The following is a 22,565-nucleotide window of genomic DNA, read 5'->3' on the forward strand; positions in this document are numbered from 1 at the left end:
GAACTAGCAGAAGCAAAAGGACTTATGTAAATCATGGCTGTAAAGGAATGCTTGAACCACATGATTGTGCAGTAGAAGAAGAAGCAAGAAGTAACAAAGAAGAAGAAGTAGCAAGGAGGTCATGTAAATTATGGCTTTATTTCCTTCTTAGGTTGTCCTAAGCAGTTTTATAATTTAGGACTTCCTCTGTCTTTGTATGGTACTACCTACCGTCTGTTCAATTCAATACACAGTGTTGGGTCTTTAACTCTATATTTGGGAAGATTGAGCGTGTCACCATCTTCCTGCCCCTCTTCCTCCTCCTCCTCTTCCTCCTCCACACCCTCAGTGCCCCATTTGCTGAGTGAGGACTCTTTCGAGAGGTCTCCATGGATTATAGCTTCCATTTCTTCCTCACAGTAACCCCGTGACCATCAGCTTCATTTTATGTGTGTGAAAAAAATGAGGCCTGGAGGAATTCAGTTAATTTGCACAAGTTTATATGACAAAGTGACACGTTCCAAAAGCTAGTCACAATCAAGCGTGAGAGTGATTTGTCCACTTCTCGGTGCCTTGTCCTGGATGTGAGCTAAGAATTGTGAGGCCATCTAATGACGGTGTCCTGTGGCAACATTCATAAAGTGAAAAGCAGTAGTTTCCTCCAGGGTGAATCTTTCATTAATCATGTTTTATGATTCTGTGTGAAAGTCCACTAATGGGAATTGTGTATCTTATAAAATTCTTATAAATACATACCAATAGATGCCAACTGTCATGCTCTGAAGAGATCCTCATGACTGTGCTTTTATTTCTATGCTAATCTTGTTTCTTCCGGGCCTCAGATTCTAAAGATGACCTATCCTGGCTGTCAAAATGCCTGCTTTCTACAGAAAATTAAGTGGTTCGACAATTGAGATTAGATTGAAATTGTATTTTATAAACCGAAAATGCAGAAGTAGCTCACTACTTTTATTTCAGTAGACAACATTATAATGCTTAGGAGAAGTGGAATTGATGACATAATAGGAAGAATTTGTACTTATTAAAAAGAATAACCTGAAAGGGCCTCTTCAGGCCATTTAATGTGATCAGCCTGAAATAGGAGCTCCTTAATGAAGCGTATTATATGGGGTGATAATGTGTTATGTAGGCATAACTTAGAGCCTGAAGCCTGGAATTTTTCTAAGTATTGTTGAATAAGACACACACTGTTGGTTATTAGGTGCGTGTACTTAAAAAATTCATAGTCCCAGAGGTACAGGTCTGTGAATCACCAGGTTTACACACTTCACAGCACTCACGATAGCACTTACCCTCCCCAATGAGGGCACGTTTTGCATGGAGCACTGGGTGTTGTGCAAAAAGAATGAATACTGTTACGCTGAAAAAATAAATAAAATGGAAAATGTTTAAAAAAAAAAGTATATGGAAGAAAACCAGGATAAACCAAAGAAAAAAAAAGGACATGGAGAGAATAGCCACAAAGAAGACAGAACTTTTATCCAATGTTCTAGATAAAATGAAAAAAAAAAAAATTGAAAACAAAGTAAGGAGTGGCCTCCTAGAGAAAATTGGAAAAAAAAAAAAGTCTAAAACCTTAAAGCATAGGACAAATAACTTTAAACAAGAGATGAAACAAAAAAAAGTAGAAATTTATGTCTTAGCAAGAAGAGAAATGTCCCCCTCTATCTGAGAAGACTGATCAACAGGAATATGCAACTTCTGGGTCTTATGTGTCCATATTAACATAGTGAAGAAGAAAACCCAGTGACCATGCCAATAGGTATCATAAAACAGTAATGAAATAAATCTGATATTTAAAATACTAATAGCAGGTTAAAACAAATACATTAGCACAATAAATGTATGAGTTTAAAAGCAGATACAACAAACTCATTTATATAAGAAATCTTTGGAGATATAGTCAAAGTATATTCGAATTTGAAGATATGTTTCAAAGGTAGTAAGAAGACGTGCTTCTTGTTTTTGAATAAATTTGGTATGACTCAAAAAAAAATTCATAGTCAGTGAAATTACAGTAACTTCGAATTTTTCTGATTCATGAGGTGGGAAATTCTTTGAAATAAAATTCCATCAATGATATCAATGGCCAGTTATCTTAACACATCTTTTTCTTAGTACTGATAATGTCGTTGTGGTTCATTGCAAAAGTCATCTTGGAGTGAACAGAGAGCTGCATAGTACCCTTGTGTTTCATAACCTTGACCTTCCCTTAAATTTTGACGACACTGCTGTGGTTTGCACTGAAACCTCCTGGGGTGCTGAGCTCCAAAGGAGCTGTTGCTCTGAGTCTGTTTGAGTCCTTAGAGAATCTTTCTCCCTTCGTCTTCTGTTGACAAAAGCACTTGCTATGATGTTGATCATTTAGTTGTATGGGTTTAAATGGGCCTCTAACGCCATTTGGTAAATTTGGGGGTCTTTACAACCATTGTTTTCCTAGATTCTGATTGAATACTTGGGGCACAATGCAGGGAAAAGGGGTGATCTCTTCAGAGAGCAGGTGTATCTGTCCAGGGGTACCGATTTCTAAATAAGTTTAAATGCCCTTAGTGTTGTTTATGGTGGACTGATTTTTATTGTATTTAGGATCTGGATATCGGGAGGCCAGTTTTCAGTCTGAAATTGCCTATGCATAGTTGATTAGACAACCAGGGACATGCCATGTATTTATAGGGGGAGACTGTATAATAGGAAAGCTTTTCTCAGTTGGCAACAAAGATGCAACATCAGATTTTCTACACCGCCAGTGAAACATTTAAGAGAATAAAAAGAAATAATCAAATAATTCAAGGCAGGAAGTGCCTTGAGGAGGCAAATATTGAGGAAGCCAACCAGATAAAGCTAAAAATGTGTCAGGTAGAAAGGAGGATCCAATTTTCCTTTTGACTTTGTATTTGTGTTTTAAATAACAAGTTTCCTTCTAAGTTAAAATATCATTAGATTTCTACATATACAAAAAAATTCAAGAGCATTGCTAAATTCAACTAATAAAGGAAAAGTAGTGGAAGAATAAAACATTTGAAGGGTAATTAAAAATAAAATAAATATTTCATAAATATTATGTAAACATTTTTCATGCTATTTGTATCTTCGAGTCCATTTAATTCTCAAGCTTAGCTCCTGCAGAACTTTTATTATGTAATTAGTATTACCAGCTTGGTGTTCATTATTCAGCAGCTTTCTCCATGTTCATATAGAGAATATGTCTGTGTGTCTACATACGTATATGCCATAGGTTTATTTATATTGTACATAAAATGTGTATCATTTACAGTCTTAGACTTTACTTACTTTAATACGTCATAGAATCCCTTCTTTTTCTTTTCTGTGGTTTATTTCGTTCTCTGTTTATTCTCCTCAGACAACTCAAGTTTTATTTTCATTACTTCTTTAATAATTAAGGGATTTCAGGCCTAAATTTTTCAAAGTTTACCTGTGAATCCTAGATTTGTTATGAAATGTTCTTGTCCTCTTTACTTTTAGATATGGTATGGTTTCTATTTCCTCTTTGACCCATGAATTATTTACAAGAGTTTCTGAGTTTTCCAAATTCTTAAATTATAAAACCCTTTTTAGTATTTATTTCCAGGTGTTATTGGTTATAATTAGAAAATATGAGTAAATAGCTTTAGGTTTAAAAGTATCTGATGAAATTTTCTTTGTGGCCCCATACAAGATCTTTATGAAAGGTCTGATTGATTTAAAAATCTACGTATCTATCTATGTATGTATACCACACATATACCTCTATATTTTGTCATTTGTTTTTAAGTATATACCCAAAGATTCTAATTTAATTTGTCTAAGAATTGTCTGTGCATTGGAGTTTTCAAAGTTTTCCAGGTGATTCTAATAGACAACCATGTCTTAAAAATCAATGTCCTAATAAAATAACATTCTAGTCCAGTGGTTCTCAGAATGTGGACCAGTTGCACCAGGGTCACTTGGGAACTTATTAGGAATATAGATTCTTAGCTTTAATCTAGATCTACCGAATTAGGAACTTGGGGGCAGGAGGTATCCAGCAATACATATTTTTAAAAGCCTGTAAGATAATTCTGATACTCACTAAAGACTTAAAGCCACTAATCTGTACCAGTGGCTCAACAGTAGGGTTGGTTTTGTCCCCAAGAAGACGTTTGGTAACATCTGGGAACAGTTCTTGTTATCACAACTGGGGGGTGGTGGTGGAGGAGACAGCTACTGCTGGCATTTGGTGGGTAGGGCCCAAGGATCAGGGCACGGACAGTCAGTCACCCAGAGCAAAAAATTATCTGGCCCAAAATATCAATAGTGCTGCTTTTAGAAATTGATCTGAACTGTGATTTCCCAACATGACTTTCTCACGACTACCATTTGGAGGGCTTTAAAAAAAAAAATTCTGACCTCAGATGTAGCTTAATTGGCCATTGGTGAGGGCATGGCATCACATTCTAAAAATGTATCCATGTAATTACATCTGCGGATGTGACTGAAAACCACCACTATGGCATTGTTCGTTGGTACACATAAAACTCTTATAATGGATGGGTCAAAGAGATTCTGAACCTACTGATCAATTTTAATATGAAAAATGGAGAAGTAGTCATTATTACCTTTGGATGTGACGTAGCAAGGAGTGTAAAACACTGAATCTAGAAGTCTAACTACCATGTTAGAGGCACATTCTAAAAACGACTGTGAGTATGTCATTAGCAAAATCCAGAATGTGGAAACTCCAAGACCAATGATACAGATTTTTATCAAGAAATAATGCCGGGGCGCCTGGGTGGCTCAGTGGTTTAAGCCTCTGCCTTCAGCTCAGGTCATGATCTCAGGGTCCTGGGATCGAGCCCCGCATCGGGCTCTCTGCTCAGTGAGGAGCCTGTTTCTCCCTCTCTCTCTGCCTGCCTCTCTGCCTACTTGTGACCTCTCTCTCTGATAAATAAATAAAATATTTAAAAAAAAAAAAGAAATAATGCCAACAAGGAAAAAAGACGGGAGAACTTTTCTTAAGAGAAATTTAAGCTACTTAGCAAATTTGTGTATCTTGTTTGGGTCTTGATTTGAAAGAGCAACAGAAAAACAAAACATTTTTGAGAAAATGGAAAATTTGAATGTAAAATATGATATTTCACAGAAGTGTATTTTGTGTGTATGTATTTTTTTGGAATTGTATGTGGAGGGGTAACTAGAGGTTACAGGTAGAACAAGATTGGCCCTGTGTTGATCGTTGTTGACACTGTGCTAGGTATATGAAGTTTTATTATAATAATCTCTATACTTTTGTTTATCTTTGAAAAATTCCATAATAAAAACAATGAGAAGGAATATCTAAGCATGTGAGAGGAAAAGCAGGTGAGGGATAATGGTGTTAGAAAAACTGTCAGGACAGTAGTTGTTTCCACAGTGTAAAACAAAAACAAAAACCAACAACAGTCCATTGAATTTGGAACATGAATGTGGTTTGATGGCATTAGCAAATCTGTGTCATTGGAGAAGTGGGTCTGAAAGCAAGACTGGAATGCACAAAGAAGTGAGAGGGTGATCGTGAGACACGCTAAAGGGGTGGGCAGGAAAGGAGAATATGGTCAAGTGTGTTAATTATGTTTGAGTTAGGATAAGGTTATGTGTGTTTGAATGATGAAAGAGATTCAGTAGAGGCAGAGACAGTGAGTCTCAGGGAGGAAACGGAGTTATACGTAAGCACTGGTTTTCTTAAAACCATCTCAATGGGTTGGCATAGAGTTGAATTTGGATAATCTATAAAAATTACTTAGCATTATTTCTACCATTTTAACAAATTATCATAATGAGAGCTTTGGAATTTGTGTATGTGTGATGCTCATTCAAAGTTATTTCTCTTCTTGTGTACCTTTTTTTGTTGATGTTTGTATTTTTGGTGGTCCTTATACTTTTCTGCCATCATTTTGCAGATTGTTATAATAAAGCACTAAAATTAATATGTTCTTGTATTTCTTTAGTGTTCATGTATCTAGAACAGAATTTAGAACCACAAATAATTATGTGTATGTTGAAGTAATAAGGTATTAAACTATATGTAAACTCATAGCTGAGTACTTTAATGGACCTAAGTTAAATAAGTCAAGTGAATGTATTTAGTGGGAGAGAGGGAGGGAGGGAGAGTCAGACAGGGAAACAGGTGGGCAGTGGGGAGGCAGAGGGAAAGAATGGACGTGGAGGGAGAAAATGATGAGAGAATACATTTCAATTAAGAGTTTATTCAGGACAAACTTACATTGATCACTGTTACTGTTATTTCTGTTATTTTTATTTCCAGCTATACTGTCTCACGCCAGAAAGTATAACTTTATCTAAAGGCTCTCCATTTGCTTTTCTCTTGTAATTGGCTTGAGAAAATAGAGTCCAAGAATGACATGTGTTAAAATCAGGCTTATTTTTTTTCTTTTTTTTTAACTAGAACCGTTCACTATGAAGGTGGTGCTGTATCCGTTCATGCACGTTCCCTGTGGAGACTAGAGACACTAAGAGTTGCGTAAGTAGAATTTTTGAATAGAGCTGAGTGCTTCAAGTATACAAAATACTTCCAGTGCTGTGGACTTGAGCTTCTATGTGAAAGCTCATGTGAACAACTACAGCAAACAAGCAAATGAAACAAGCAAATGAGAAAGTGCTGTAGAGTTTCTCTCCTCTTGCTCTTCTTCCTACATTTATTTTGCTGTCTTTAGCCTAAATTCACCAGGTGGTATGCAGTAATTCTATAATTCTATATGGTCTGCTCTTGTCTTTAGCCTGATTTGTTTGGGTAACATCCTCTCATCCCTGTCTGTGCATCTCCTAGCAGAAGGTGCTTCTAGGACAGAGTGATGTAAGGTTTGGAAACAGGACAAATGGTTTCCAAGCCTGTTTTACATTTCAGGTCTGACATTGTCTGGGTTTAACAGTCTAAAGGAAACCTGAACATGAACAAGAGTACAAGGGTCGTTACTGGCAGTCACTATCCTTATTTACAAATACCTTGATAGCTAAGTAAGAAATCTGCATTGCAATACAAAGTCACTGTGTATTTGTTCATTATACAAACAAATACATATATATTCATATTCTTTTTTTTTTTTTTTTTTACTTTTTGGTGGCTTCAAAAAGTTGTTCAGAGGTTGACTTTTAGTTCCTGTAGATAAATGCAATATTGATGGTAAAGGTGTCATTTTGAATTATTTTCATTAGAATTAAAATATTAGATTTTTTTGTTGTTGATTGGAAGGTTCATTCCATTGGCTACAGAGCAATAAGTTTTTAGTGTATTTGTTCCCAATTACATTACACTTTTAGGAAATTACTGATTTAAAGTTATAGTTTCCATGAATGGCTATAGGGAACTATCTTAGTATAAAATAGCTATCTTTGTAAGGCCTACTATTTTGAGATTAATGTGTATCCAATGGTGATTAAAATAGTTTAGTTGTTTTTGCTTATATATCCCATACATTAGTTTTGAAACAATTTGAAAGGTGCATCCTTGAACATTGTAAGGTTTGACATTTACATTTTTCATTATAGTTTTTTTTTCATTATCAGTTTAAATAGATGTGTAGAATATAATTTATGGTGTATTATAGGAAGTGATTTTTTAAAAAAGATTTTATTTATTTGAGAGAGAGAGAGCATGAGAGGGGAGAAGGTCAGAGGGAGAATTAGACTCCCCATGGAGCTGGGAGCCCGATGTGGGACTCGATCCCAGGACTCCAGGATCATGACCGAGTGGAAGGCAGTCACTTAACCAACTGAGCCACCCAGGTGCCCTGGAAGTGATATTTTAAAATGAAATAGCATACCACTCTTTTAAAAGTATCTCATTAACTCTAAATACTGCTATGATTTAATACTTATCTTTATTTATTTAAAAATACTTGAGCATAGTCTACCTTAACAGTAGAAATTATATACTCTTTCTCATTGTCATGATATTTCTTACTCTCCCATGACAGAGTTGTTTATTCCAAATCATTTTTTTATGATTGAAAGACTGTTTTTGCTCACTCTAGCATATTCCTAAGCAACAAAAATATGTATGTAAAATATCTTTACATTTCTGGTGATAGTCTGTAACTTTAAAAATTTCTTCTATTTTAACCCCATTAATTGTTAATTAGCTGATAATAAATTCTTCCATCTAAATACGTAGCTGATGAAATTAGCTAAATACTAAAGTTTTTGGTAAACACTGAACTTGAAAGAAAAATTTTACTGGAAATGCATCTCTGAAGATGGAAAAAGAAGTGGTGGCCTCATAAAATGAAGTAAGGGGAACTCAGAGCTTTTGTGTGCTTCATAAATGATTCAGAGAATTGAGGGAAAGGGATTTTAAAGACATACAGGTATTTCCTTTACCTTGTGTTTTATAAAAATGACAGCTTAAATAGAGAAATTGTTAAAGTGGAGATAGATGTTGCCACCATTGGAAAACAGACTCCAGAGGTGTTTTCAAATTTATTAATATCCCTCCCCTTTGTGATGATGTGCTTAAAGAAATGGTTTTTTTTTTTTAAATTTGTTTGTTTGTTTGTTTGTTTTGAGCAAAGGAGGCCCTAAATACGTCTCACTTTGTAGATTAAAAAACCTGGGGCGCCTGGGTGGCTCAGTGGGTTAAAGCCTCTGCCTTCAGCTCAGGTCATGATCTCGGGGTCCTGGGATTGAGCCCTGCATCTCGCTTTCTGCTCAGCAGGGAGCTGCTTTCCCCTCTCTCTCTGCCTGCCTCTCTGCCTACTTGTGATCTCTGTCAAATAAATAAATAAAATCTTAAAAAAAACACAACAAACAAACAAACCCAGAAGGATGCAGACTCCTGAAAACCAGGCAGGGCTTCCTTTTTGTTGTCAACATTGTTTTTGATGAACTGTAATTACGTAAATCCAGGTCTTCTGTGTATCCTTCCATGATGTGGTCTCGATTCTTTTTCTCTACTGTTTGAAGCTTGAAATGGCAATTGTGGGGTCTGTTTTCACTTGAAGGGGGGCGGTATTGAGAATATAGAAAGAAGCTGATCTCCAGGTCAGTCAGAGGTGAAAGGGGGCACGTCTGCTGATTGCCTCAGAATCCAAATGACAGCAGGGCAACTTAGAGCAGCTCGCAAAGCAGGTAGTTTTTCAACCATCTAACAGAAGAAAGAGAGATGTTTCTGTTGGACTCTGTGACCCTTGATTTGCACCGTTTCATCTTCCTGTCTGTGCTAGAAAAGTGGGAGGTTCACTTGTAATGAATGTAATTATGTTAAGTGTTTTTTCAGGTTCAGGTTCTATTGAAATTTTGAACTACTTTGACTTCATTGTAAATGTACACATTAGACTACATTGACTTTATAAAGCTTCTTACATGCATTGGCCTTGTAAATACTCATGTTTTTCTTTGTACTTAGAAGATGATAATCAAACATTCTGCTTAAATTTATAACAGAACTTTATACCCGAAGGTCAATATTTATACCATAATATTTGGGATATTCTTTTTTTTTTAACTCCAACCAGGTCTCAAACTATATATTTGATATAGTTTATGCAGCCTAGCAGTTATGTATTTTATATCAAATACTCCTACAAATAAAATTAATACTGTCAAAAATTTTTCAGTATCATGAACATTTTAATAAGGTAAGTTTTAACTTTGGGAGTTAAATATAATAGAAAACACATTCCAGTATTGTAAAGCTATTAGAACATTGTAAGTAAAATACATGTTAGTTTCTGTAGTAGGAATGATAATTGCAATTAAAATATGCATTATGTATGCTTCAAGTTCCGCTTTCTTATATGTTACAAAGAACCCACAAAATCAAAGGTGGATGTATCGTGACAACTGACCAAATTACTTCTTAATCCTTTGAGGTCATTTCAAGTGAATATAGGTAATACATAGGGAATAATTTTCTGTTGTATTACCATAGGAAATTACTTTCTATTTCTATGTCACTGTTACTGTTTTCAGCTTTGACTAAATATTTGTGGCCTTCTGTTCTCCTAGGCTTGTCCTCTTTTCTTCTGGGCCATGAGCATCGGAGGCCAGCTAATTTGAATGGCTATACACTAAAGAAAATGTACTTAGACTTTTCAGTGTTTTGCTGATAATTGGCCAGATTCTCTTGGTGATTTAATAGGAGTGCTTGTAAATGTGCTCCCTATTAAGTAGATTTGTACATCTTATGCAGAATACCCTCTAGAAAATCTGGTATAAAGTATTGCTTGGTCCAAATTTGGAACTATTTTGAAAATGAAGTTGTTTTTTATGATAATTAAGATGAGTCATTACTTAGAAAAAAAAATTTAGATGGTTCTTCAAATAAGGAATGTGAATATTAAAAATAATTGTGTTTTTCATAGCATCTGCAAAGAATACATTTATTTTATAAGAGGGGAATAAATAAAACTTGTTCCTTTACCAGACTAGAAATGATTTAATATTTTCTTGCTGGTAAGCAAATTTTAATTTCATTTTTAACAATACTGTGTTATTAGTAAGGTTTATTGGCACACAGTTATTACTTTAGTTGGGGGAACTTGTCCAAATTAATTGACTGTATAAACATATCCGTGTAGTAAAGATCTTATCACAGTATCACTTTGTTAGTTTTCCCTGCTAATATTCAAAGTGAAAAATCCAAGTTAGGAAATTAGCATAAAATGACTTACAGTTTACTAAGATTGGTGAATTTGAAAAACGTATTCTCAATTTGTAGACTGCAAGAGGCCCTATATTTTTTGATGACTCTTTTAATCATCTTATATTAAAACAAGCTTACAAATTAATAAAATCACGTTAAAATTCTCCATACTTTCATTTTTTGTCTATTTGATTCATTACATAGTGATAAATGCTTCCACTATAATTGTTTTTATATTTAATTATCTTTTTCTTTTGTCTCATTTTCTCTTTTCCATTGCCCTGTGAAGCTTCATGACATGCGTTCTTTTTAGAGTATGTTTTTTCTCTTTATAAAATACCTGATTGTATCCCCTTTATGCTTTTTACCTTAAATTCTAATTTGTTTAAATACTTTTTTTAAAAAATATTTTATTTATTTAATTGACAGAGAGAGAGAGATCACAAGTAGGCACAGAGGCAGGCAGAGAGAGAGGAGGAAGCAGGCTCCCTGCGGAGCAGAGAGCCCAATGCGGGGCTCGATCCCAGGACCCTGAGATCATGACCTGAGCCGAAGGCAGTGGCTTAATCCACTGAGCCACCCAGGCACCCCTCTAATTTGTTTAATATTAACTTTACCATCACTATTTCCTTTTGAATTTATATGCCTGATAAATCTTTTTTTATTATTCATTTTTAGGTCTTGAAAAACTTACTTGACTTTCAGAATAATTCTTATCAGTGTTAAGAGGCCGTCCTTGTTTTGCACATAACTGATTTAACTGAAAGTTGTGGATATCAGAGCCATGTATCAGTACCCTAGTGCGTACAAGGTTCATACACATGTGACTTTCAGTTAACACAGCACTGCACAAAACAAGGATGGTCTGCATCTTGATTTTTCTCTTCTCCCCTATCTGGAAATCATTTTAAAAACCAGATTTCAATGATCATGACTTGGCTTTTTATCTTTTGCCTGCAACCTTAATTTGTATGTTGTTTTTTGCATTTTATTTTTTTCCTTTTTTTCTCTCTTGATCGTTTTAGAATTCTCATTTTCTTGGTTTGTCTTTTTTGTTGATCAGTTTTGAATGATATAATTGTTCCACATTATTAAATTTCAATGCATAGGAATAGGTATCAAGTAAATGTATACTTTAAGTTATATATATGAGTTCCAATCAATCATAATTAGGCATTGACTGAATTACCACTGTTTTTCAAGTCTGCAAATTCAACAGAAGTTTTTAACTAGTGAATTCTAAAGTGTTCTTTAAACTTATAATTTCCATATCTGTGATTAGTGATTAGATGTTAACTTGGACCACAAGTCCCTAGTCATCCTTCCATGGGGCAGTAAATAGTATGGGTGGTGTTCTATTTACAATCAAGGGCTTTGAGTTAAATTTTGCTTCAATTTACTATTAGCTGTGTAAGACTGACTATTACTTAGTCATTCTGGATAACCATTTTGTTGTTTGTGGAGTGAAATTCACAAACATATCAAAATTGATGTTGGTGCAGCTCAAGGTATTTGAGAACTTTAAATGAGACAGTCTATGATAAGCAAAGTTCCTTGTCCAACACATACATCTTAATTGCTTTTTCTCCTGTGATTGTGGATGCTATTGGATCAGGTCTTAACTATGTTTGTTAGGTGGAGTGGAAGCCACATAAGATGGGGACAGCCTTTCCGACTACGCCATGTCACAACAGGAAAATACTTGAGTCTCATGGAAGACAAAAGCCTTCTGCTCATGGACAAAGAAAAGGCTGATGTAAAATCAACGGCATTTACCTTCCGATCTTCCAAGGTAAGACAGAAAATATAATTTTGGATTACCTATAATTATGTCCCCACCACATTTCTTTTGATGTGAGAAATGGAAAGAGAAAGGATGTGACTGTCATTTCTCTTGGCATTTTTTGACATGTATTTCTAAATTTCCAGTTTCTCTTCCATCCATTCCTTTAAAACTCATTTCCTAAACCACTAAAACCTGCCCAGGTGTCTCACCTGCTTTATAGTTCTTTGGTTGTTTACGTATAAGACATTCATCTAGCTCGTTTTTTGTTTACTTAGGCTTTGACAAGCGCACTTAGCACAAACTTCATGCTGTTGTCCTATAACGATATGTTGGTAAAGTATGTCAGAACCTCAGAGGCCCATTTACATATCTCCTCTTACATGTAGACCTTTCTTCTTAGGTCTTTTGAATCATTTGTAGGGGAAAAAAACCTCTAAGAAAAACTCTTTAGATCTCTAATTAGAATTCCTCTGAACCAGATGATGAGTAGAATAGGAAAAAACACATGCATCAAAGTCAAGTTGGAATGTTCGTCCCCTCAGGACCTCTCTCATGGTCCCCAGACTACCAACCTCACAATGCAATGGATTCCCACTCAGGCTTCAGCAAAATAACAAATGTCTTGAACAGTGAGGTGTCTCTGGAGTAGTCGAAAATCACATGTTGAGCTGACAGATGCCAAGCATCTATTGTATTAATTTTGGTCATAATTATATACTTGTGTCCTTAATGTCACGAGGAATGTGGAACTTGAGCAGAATGGTAAGAATGAAGCTGGATTACTGATCAGCTTTTGTCACAGAGCTGCAAAAGCTGATGTCCCTGTTGTAGCTAAAGGAAACTTGGATGAGTCCAGAAGTAACTGTGAGAAGACAGTAGACTGAGTACAGGTCCCTAGTGCCATTCTGTTAGTTCTCCTGCTTTGCAGTATGCAGAGTGGTGGTAGATGGTCCACACTCTTGAGTTCCCCAGGGATCTCTGGGAGAGACGGCGGTATAGGTCCCTATTCTGTATGGTGGGAGTAGAGAGCTGAAGCTCAGACAGGGCTCACATGTTTCTGTTTCTATTGTGGACCCATAGAGGGCTCTGAATGCTGTATTTCATGGACGTCTGGTGGGCAGTTGCTCGTCATCTCTGTATATGGAAAGCACAGTTGGCCTTATTGTGAATGAGTTTAGTGCTAAGGGCTTTTTCCTCCAGCCTAACTAAGCACAAGGGTGGGAGTTTGTTAGTTTATCCATTATCCATTACCTCAGTCCAAAAAGGGAAACAAACATTGAGCTCAGCAAAGAGGAATTAGTTATCTGATGGTAGAAGCCCTTTTTAAGTAAAAAAAAAAAAAGATGGTACCAATTAAAGTGACACAGAGCTTTAAGGCAGAAAATTGGAAAAACTAAAGGAAATGCATGGCCTCCTAAGGGCAAAATATAATTTAGCAAAATATAATTCAGCAAAACAAAATCCCAGAGAAGAAGAACCTGAACAGCCATATGACAAAGATGTTGCAAAAGTTTTTCAAGATGTAACATTTACAGGGGCAAAATCTAGCCAAAATTGGAGGTGAAAGGGAAAAAGTCAAAGGGGCAGTAAGTGCTCTGATTGCCTTATGAGAAGTCAAGTTAATATTTTTTAAAACTGAAAAGTCAGGTAATGAAGTGTAAGATTTAACAGTAAAAAGACAAACACTAAAGTATAATGAAATTTACTAAAAAAGGTGGTGAAGGAGAGAGGATTTGGTGAAAAAAGAGGAAAATACTACCGCTGTCACCGTCCGTAATCCAATCCAGTAGAAAGAGGACAAGGCCATAAGAATTGTAGACACACACAGCCACAGAAACCCACAGTCAACAGAGACAGGAGGCCACATAGCAAATGACTAGAAAACAGAAAAAGGTAACAACAGAAAACCTAAAATGTGACAGAGTGGACATCTCATGTATTTGCCTTACCAACACATAAAAATGGGCTAAAATCACAATTTAAAATAAAAATTTCATATTAGATCGTGACATATAAATGATGCTGACTTTAAGAGATACCTCCAAAGCAGTTTTATTTGGAAAGTTTGTAAATTAAAAGATGGTTCATGGGATACCAGGAAAATACAAATAAGAACAAAGAAGTGTCTGATTTAATATCAGATGAGAAATTCACGTAAAAAAAAGTATTGAGTTAGACAAAGGATACTTGTATCATAGTATCAGTGCAATTCCCTGAGGATGTAACAGTTAACCAAATCTATGTACCAAATAAAATGACATAGTATTCATATTCATTAAACCAAACCTATAGGAGATACAAGAGGAAATAAACAGAAAAACTAGTGGTAGGAGACATGAAGTCATTGTTTCTCAGTTCATGATAGATAACATACAGAAGATGTAAATGCCATGTAGTAAGGAATATATACGTATTCCACACCACTGAGGAATTTTAGGGTGTCTGAGCCTGGGGAGCCTACCCAGGGACCCTGCCCCTCCGTGGACATTCATTCACTTTGGAACATTTAAGGACTGCCTTGATCTGGCTTGGGAACTCACCGGGACCCTTTCTTTCCTCACCCCTTGGCTTTTTAAAGACAATAATTGCTACATTTCTGTGGCCTCTTATAGGTCTGCCAACTGTAACTGATCTCACAGAGTATCAAGACACCCATTTTACAGGTGGGAGAACCAAGCACAGGAGGGATGAATCTCTTGTCCAAGTCACTGGGCTGGGAGTGTAGAACAGCCATGGACAGGAGGTTATCCCTGCCCTAAACCACCTGTCCAGCGCGGGTTTAAATAACCACACCTTAGCTCCAGGCTTGGAATCCTGAAGTGACTAGTTCACTCATCCCTACCTCTCCCCTTGCCTGGCTGCCCCTGGAGTCCGGAGGTGTGCCTTTCACCCTGCAGGGCCCCCAACAGCTGACACACCACCCCAGCCCTCCACAGGCTCCCAGGCAAAAAGTCAGTATTTTGGTGTAGAAATCTGAATACTGAATTCATCTTTTCTATTTTTGTTATTTCTGTAACAACCATATTCCAGTGGTCTCTAAAAATCTGGTTTCTGTAGAAATCTGAATACTGAAACTGCCGTCCTCCTTTTGTTCTTTTTGTAGCAATCCTGATTCTCCAGGAGGTAATTCGATGCCTGTGCAAAATGGGGATAGGTTATTCACATGGATATTGGAAATACAAGAGAAATACGTATTGACATATTTTTAAACTTTGTTGTATACATATAGCCACCGAACACACATATACCTATTATACATATATGAACACATACATGTTCATACACAAACACATGAACATATATGAAAATACACATAGCAATGTAATTTTTCCTAATGTGGGGAGATTGTCTTACTGCTGTAAAACCTGTGCAGGTCAACTTCATTCATCATTCTTTGTCATGGCAAAAAAATTGGAAAAGACTCCAGTATTCAACAAATATAGTTGATAGCTAAGTGGTATTAGCTATCAGAATATACTGATCTGGAAAAATATCTGTCCTAGTACCTAATACATCCTAAAAAAATCATAATGTAATTTTAAAAACTTATGTTATTTTTACTTAAAAAAGAAATTCTTGTATGTGTGTAGGTATATGATTATATGATAGACGCAGAAGGATCTATACTAATCTTTTAATTTTGAGTACTTTAGAAGCATCAGAATGGAAGGTATATGAAAGTAAGTATGGGGAAATTTTTTAACTTTTTAAAAAACAAATCTCTGGATTATTTTGCTTATTAAATAGCCATATTTCTTTTGCAACAACAAAACATCAGTTAAAGTAGAAAACAACCATTACACTGACATTCTTGGACATTAAGTTTTATGTACATTTTTTGTTGTTGGATGCCTAGAAATGAAAGTACTCAAAAATGATGAATATTTTCAGAAGCTCTGGATAGAAGTTCTAGCCCAAAATAGTAGATTTTGAAACCTTTTCCTCCAAATATCTCTGCTAATAGTCTGTCATTGTTAGAGTATCGCTGGCATTTGAAGAATTTTATTGGCTAGATCTTTCTCATCCTCTGCTCGGGGGCTCTGTTTCTGGATTTTGACAACTGTGTAATGTCATAGCTTACACTGGACATAGAGAACAAGGATCCCAATGGTACTTTGTAATGAACTATTCGGTTTCTCTAAAGCTAATCTCCTATTGAATCACTCTAATATGAAGGTAGTTGATAATTCACTGTCCTAAACACCCACTTTTTAAATTCACCATGATAATTATATGTGATAACATGGTTGAGAGTAGTGAGGTAGAGGTGAAAGGCAGGGAGATATTTTATTTCTACAATCACAGAATTTTCATCTAAAATCACTGGCAAATTAGGTAATAGTTCTTTCCCATGATATAGAAATAGAAACGCCATCATTTCTTTCTAAAATTACTTTTTTATTATGTATAATAATCATAGAAAATTTTTAAAGGGAATAAAGAAATATAGTAGGGAAAATTACATTCCCTTTCTGAGAAACAACTGTATCATATATGTATTTCACTTATTAGCAAATAGATACATGTTTAGATATTTAAGCTAATAATTAAAATTGAAAACTATTTGAGGAAAGTTGTTTTCTGCAGTTACACAATAAAGAAGCATTGAACTTAGAACCAACTGAAATAGAATAAAAATACTCTTTAATTATACATGAAATTATTTTTAAAACAAAACATTTTTTACATTATCAAGATTTTAGAGAAAATATTATAAATAAATTATCTCATTACTATGTTAATTATAACATTTGATCATGGCCCCTGGTCTTTGAAATAAATATAGGGTTCACTTAAAGGTGTATATATATTTTTTTCACTTAAAGGTATATTTGATGCTTTTTTTCCCCTTCAGTCTCTCTCTTTTTTTTTTTTTTTTTAGATTTTATTTATTTATTTGACAGAGATCACAAGTAGGCAGAGAGGCAGGCAGAGAGAGAGAGGGAAGCAGGCTCCCTGCTGAGCAGAGAGCCCGATGCGGGGCTCAATCCCAGGACCCTGAGATCATGACCTGAGCCAAAGGCAGATGCTTAACCCACTGAGCCACCCAGGCGCCCCTCTTCAGTCCTATTGACAGGTTAAAACTGCTTGTCATATCTTTATATGTTTTTATTATACTATTTCCAATAAAAATAATGAGTACTTCAATTTCTGGAAGGTGGAGACTTTTTTTATATAGAATTTCTTCTATTCTTAGTATGTTTTGAGTACACAATAATGACTGTTGATTGTTGTAACTACTATGTTAGAACTTAATTCTTCATTATTGATGAAAAATTGAACTTTTCTAGATCAGTTGAAAATATCAACTTTTATCTTGGATTTAGGGTATGGTTTTGGAAATTCTAGAAGTAAAAATCATCTCTCATGATTCTTTGTACTTAAATTAGCATTCCCTTCTCTGTAACTGAGACCCCTTTGAAAGTATATTCTTAAAGTTTAGCAAATCATTAAGATTATTCTTAAAAGTAGGGGTGCCTGGGTGGCTCAGTGGATTAAGCCACTGCCTTCGGCTCAGGTCATGATCTCAGGGTCCTGGGATCGAGCCCCGCATCGGGCTCTCTGCTCCACAGGGAGCCTGCTTCCTCCTCTCTCTCTGCCTGCCTCTCTGCCTACTTGTTATCTCTCTCTGTCAAATAAATAAATAAAATCTTTAAAAAAAAAAAATTATTCTTAAAAGTTTAAGTTAAAGTGGATTTAGAAAACTATTCTACTAGTTAATATAAGGAACAGTTAGCAATTTTTTATTGTCATTGGGATGTCTTTGACACTAATATGAACACTCAGTGCCAAGTCTCAAATTCACGATTTGAGAGAAGACTCAACAATTGTTGATAAGTACATATTTTCAGAATACTCGGAATAAAGCTATTTTCCACTATTTTATAACCTATGTTCTCTTTTTTCCAGCTTGAGATACAATTGACATGTAACAATGTGTAAGTTTAAGCTACACAATGTGATGATTTGATACATGTATAAATTACAAATTATGTTGGCTTTCCTTTAAAGATAACATTTTACTTAATGAAGGATTCAATTTTGATTTAAGTAAATTTTTTAGACTAAGTATTCCTCAGTTTCTCTACTCCTAAAACTTGAACCATCACTTTCGTGTAATGTCAGTTTTAATCATTGGTAGGTCTTGCCAGTTACAAATGTATTATGCTCCCCCCCACCAAAAAGTAATTTTTCTGTAGCTTAATGTCACTAAAATATTCCCCAGTGGGTGATTTTCTCCAGTTTTCTCTTTTCCACACACCCTGAACAAAAACCTTTTGCTGCTGAAATGATGGAATACCTACCTCAAAAAGGCTGCCATTGAGATGACAGGACTTGTGGATCGCTTGGCAAAAATAGAAAGAACAAAACTTTTCAAGACATAGTTTTTAGTATGTCATTTTTATTTGGGGATTTTTAAAAATTTTTGGTTCGAAAAATGTTTAAGGTGTTTTAAGATATACACACACAGTGAAAATAAGTGTAACGGCTAACAGTTTACCATATGCCAAGTAATGTGCTAAACACCTCGCCTCCATTATCTTATTTAATCATAGGTGTGACGCTTAGATAATATTTTTAATCTTCATTATGCAGATGAGAAACTGAGGCTTGGATGGGTTATATGGCAATTTCAGACTCCAGACATAAATACTAAAACTAAAACCCCTTTTATTTATTTATTTTTTTTTTTAGTATTTCTTCCTGTTTCACTTTTTTTCTTTTTTAAAAATTTATTTTATTTTTTTTCAGTGTTCCAAAATTCATTGTTTATGAACCACACCCAGTGCTCCATGCAGTACGTGCCCTCCATAATACCTACCACCAGGCTCACTCCCACCTCCCCCAAACCCTCAGTTTGTCTCTCAGAGTCCACAGTCAATTAAAGATTTAATAATAATAATAATAATAATAATAATAATGTCAGCTAGAAAAGGTACATTGCTCACCTGTGATCATCTGTTATGGCTGTTGATTGATTAAATAGCTGAAAAAATAAAAGCAGAGTGAATTTATTTTTTTCTTATCAAAACAGTTACGCAAAATCATCAGTAGAGGTGGATTTCGCATTTAATCAGGATTAAATTCAAAATGAATTTTTTCAGTCACCCTTTTTCAAGGGGTATTGATGGCATAATAAAAATAGTGCCAATTATCGTTTCATAGAAGATAAAGAAATTCAGTTAGAATTTTTATGCTGATCCTTTTTAGTGGCAGTCAGCTCAAGAACGAGCTCAGGGAAACCTTCTGTGGTTAAGATGAGGTATATGAAAGTTCAGCCAGAGAAGCAGAGCCAGCATGAGATATGTGTATACTAAGGAATTTTTATTATGTAAATTATCACAATTTATGAGATGTGAGGACTGGTTAAGCAAGTCTGGAGTCCATCCTGCCAGTGGCTGGAAAGGACGATCATGATTAGGAGGGAACCCCACGGGGCTAGCTGCTTGCAGTCTCTGAGCTCAGGGAAAGCCTAAGCCCTCAGTAAAGGACCCACCTGATTAACTGTCACTCACCCAGGGTATCTGCTCACTGTCAACTAAAATAGGGACTTTAAGTACATCAGCAAGATCTTTTCACTTTTGCCATGTAATATAATCTGACCATGAGTGCTATCCCGTCATTTTTATTGGCCCAAACCACACTCAGGGAGTAGAGATTACACAAGGTATCAGAGAGCTTTTCCTAAGGCCTTGTGATCTTGTTTTACTGCTGCTCAAAGACGCTTCCAGAACAAGAAATTTTGTAAAGCCCTTCTCTCCACCAACCCACCCACCAGTGTGTCTCCTCATGAGATTTCTGAGCACCAGGAATAATAATTTTTAAAAAAGCTGTGTATTTTTATTGGCCTGGTCTGTCTGTTCCAATAATTTCTCTAACCCTTTTGCATTTTTAGACTCCGAGTTCTCAGTGACTATTTTGTGTTTAAGTGTGGCACCATAAAGAAGCCAAAAATTTTTGACCTTTTAAATTTCCTAACTTTAACCATTGTTTGTCTGAAGGAGAACTGGCTAGGACAAAAACAAACACTCCCATCCTTTAAGGATAAAGGCCTTTTTTGGTTTTCCCCACTTCCTGTCAGCCACCTGACAGAATAGTTTGGAAGGATTTAAGGATGATTTAAATTAATACTAGAAGAATTTCTCTGAACTACCTTGTCCATTATAATAGGAATATAATCCTACATGACTAATTCAAAAATCTTAATGAGCCTCAGGGTGCCTGGGTAGCCCAAATAGTTAAGTGTCCAACTCTTGATTTAGGATCAGGTCATGAATCCCACGAGCCCCACGTAGGCTCCATACTGGGTGTGGAAACTGCTTCTGATTCTACTTCTCCCTCGGCCCCTGCCCCTATGCCCCTCCAAAAAATATCTTAATGAGCTTCATTTGGTTTATCCAATGCCTATATATCACTTAATATGGACAATTGTCAGAAATAGTTTTGGCTTAATGAGCCAGTTTGGTATGCCCAAAGCCAAAATATCACTTAGTATTTTAGGAAATTAGATTTTCTAATCATTCATAAGTGGAATTATTTGAATGTTAGGATTGGAAGTAGTTTACAAGTATATTTTCTGTGGGAAATCTGATGGGGTATATGATTTCCCCCCCAAAATTTATTCATCTAATAAATCTTTATCAAGAATCTAGTATTTGCAGGCACCGTTCTGCTCTTGGGGATATGGGCCATTGAGATGAAGGAACCAGACCTATGATTCCTGCCTTTGAAAAACTAATTCATAGTCAAGTGGGAAAGAAGGCAGTCAAAAAGCAATTTCAGTAGAATGATAACATTTCTCTCATAGTTGAAGTATAGTGTGCTGTGGTTGTCTGTGAAGCAAATGGGGAATGTCTGTCCAAAAAATCATCTAATAGTAAAAATGTAAGTTTTTTCAGTAACTCGAGACTATGTCAAAAAGAGTTTCCTTTTTGAACATCTTTATGGTTCTCAAATCTCAAGATTATTCTTATAGGATGGACAATTAGACGATTTAAAAATTTATGGATGTTAGTGAATGCTAAGATAACAGTGAGGATCTAAACATTTCCTAAGTTAAATGCAGGAGGTATGGGAATTAAATATTAGGTAGTCTTTGGAGAAAAGTTTCCACTTAATGACAAAATGCCTATTACGTCAGAGTGCTTTTAAAGGCAATCTGATCTTGGGGGTTCCTGGTTGGTGCCATTGGTTAAGTGCCTGACTCTTGGTTTTTGGCTCAGGTCATGATCTCGGGGTCTTGGGATCAAGCCCCACATTGGGCTCCACATTCAGGCTGGAATCTGTCTGGGACTACTCTCTCCCACTCCCTCTGCTCACTCCCCCCTCCTCCATGCACATGTGTGCATTCTCTCTCTCTCTAAATAAATCTTTTAAAAAAACCCAAAAAGCAGTCTGATCTTGAGACTGGAAAATTTCTGTTGATCTACTTTCAACTTAGTCTGTAATTCCTATCTGATGTTAAGCTGATCCAATTAATTTTATATTTCAATTATTGTTTCCATTTTGCTAATACATTTCATTTTATATAGTTCTGTTTCTCAACTGAGATTCCCATCAGTTTATTCATTATGTCAATGTTTTCCTTTATGTCCTTGAATGTATTTTATATTTATAATAGTTGCTTTAAAGTCCCTGTCTGCTCATTTTAAGGGCCATCTTTGCATCATTTCTGTTACTTATCATTATTTTTTCTTGTATGAGCCACATTTGGTTTTGTTTTCTTAATTTAGTGTAGACCATCCTTTCTTGTTTTTACATTTACTTATTTTAGACAGTATATACTGGATATTAGAAATGATAGGTTATAGAGACTTTTAGTTTTGTTAGGGATATATTTTTTGCTGTAGATTTTTTGTTTTTGTTTTTGTTATAAGAGTGATTTAAGTTTTAGCAGGCATTTAACCATGTTGGATTGAATCTCCAGTTTTGTTCTCTCTTTTGCAGGTATCAGTGGCTCGTATTTCTGCTACCTTACTTCAGCTCTCATCTGCTGTCATTTTTGTAGGGCATAGTTTAGTGGTCAACAAGAATTCAGATGCATTTTATAAGCAAACATGGCAGATACTTTTTTGGTCTAGGATTTAGCTCATCTAATTTTCTGGCAGCTTGTGAACCCTAGAGTGTGTTCTCTGATATCTCAAGCCAGGAAAACAGCAGATT

The 22,565-nt window shown here is 35.5% G+C and overlaps 1 protein-coding gene across 12 annotated transcripts in view; it reads left to right on the plus strand.

Moving 5' to 3' along the window:
* RYR2 (ryanodine receptor 2) overlaps positions 1–22,565 on the plus strand; it is a 749,188-nt gene that overhangs the window by 364,303 nt on the left and 362,320 nt on the right. For all 12 annotated transcript variants that reach the window (XM_046026812.1, XM_046026816.1, XM_046026818.1 and 9 more), the window contains 2 exons: positions 6,422–6,496; positions 12,251–12,407. In XM_046026812.1, the coding sequence (XP_045882768.1) occupies positions 6,422–6,496; positions 12,251–12,407 (232 nt within the window). The remainder of the gene's footprint in view (positions 1–6,421; positions 6,497–12,250; positions 12,408–22,565) is intronic.

This window comes from Meles meles, chromosome 13 (assembly GCF_922984935.1).
Source record: "Meles meles chromosome 13, mMelMel3.1 paternal haplotype, whole genome shotgun sequence".
NCBI lineage: Eukaryota > Metazoa > Chordata > Mammalia > Carnivora > Mustelidae > Meles > Meles meles.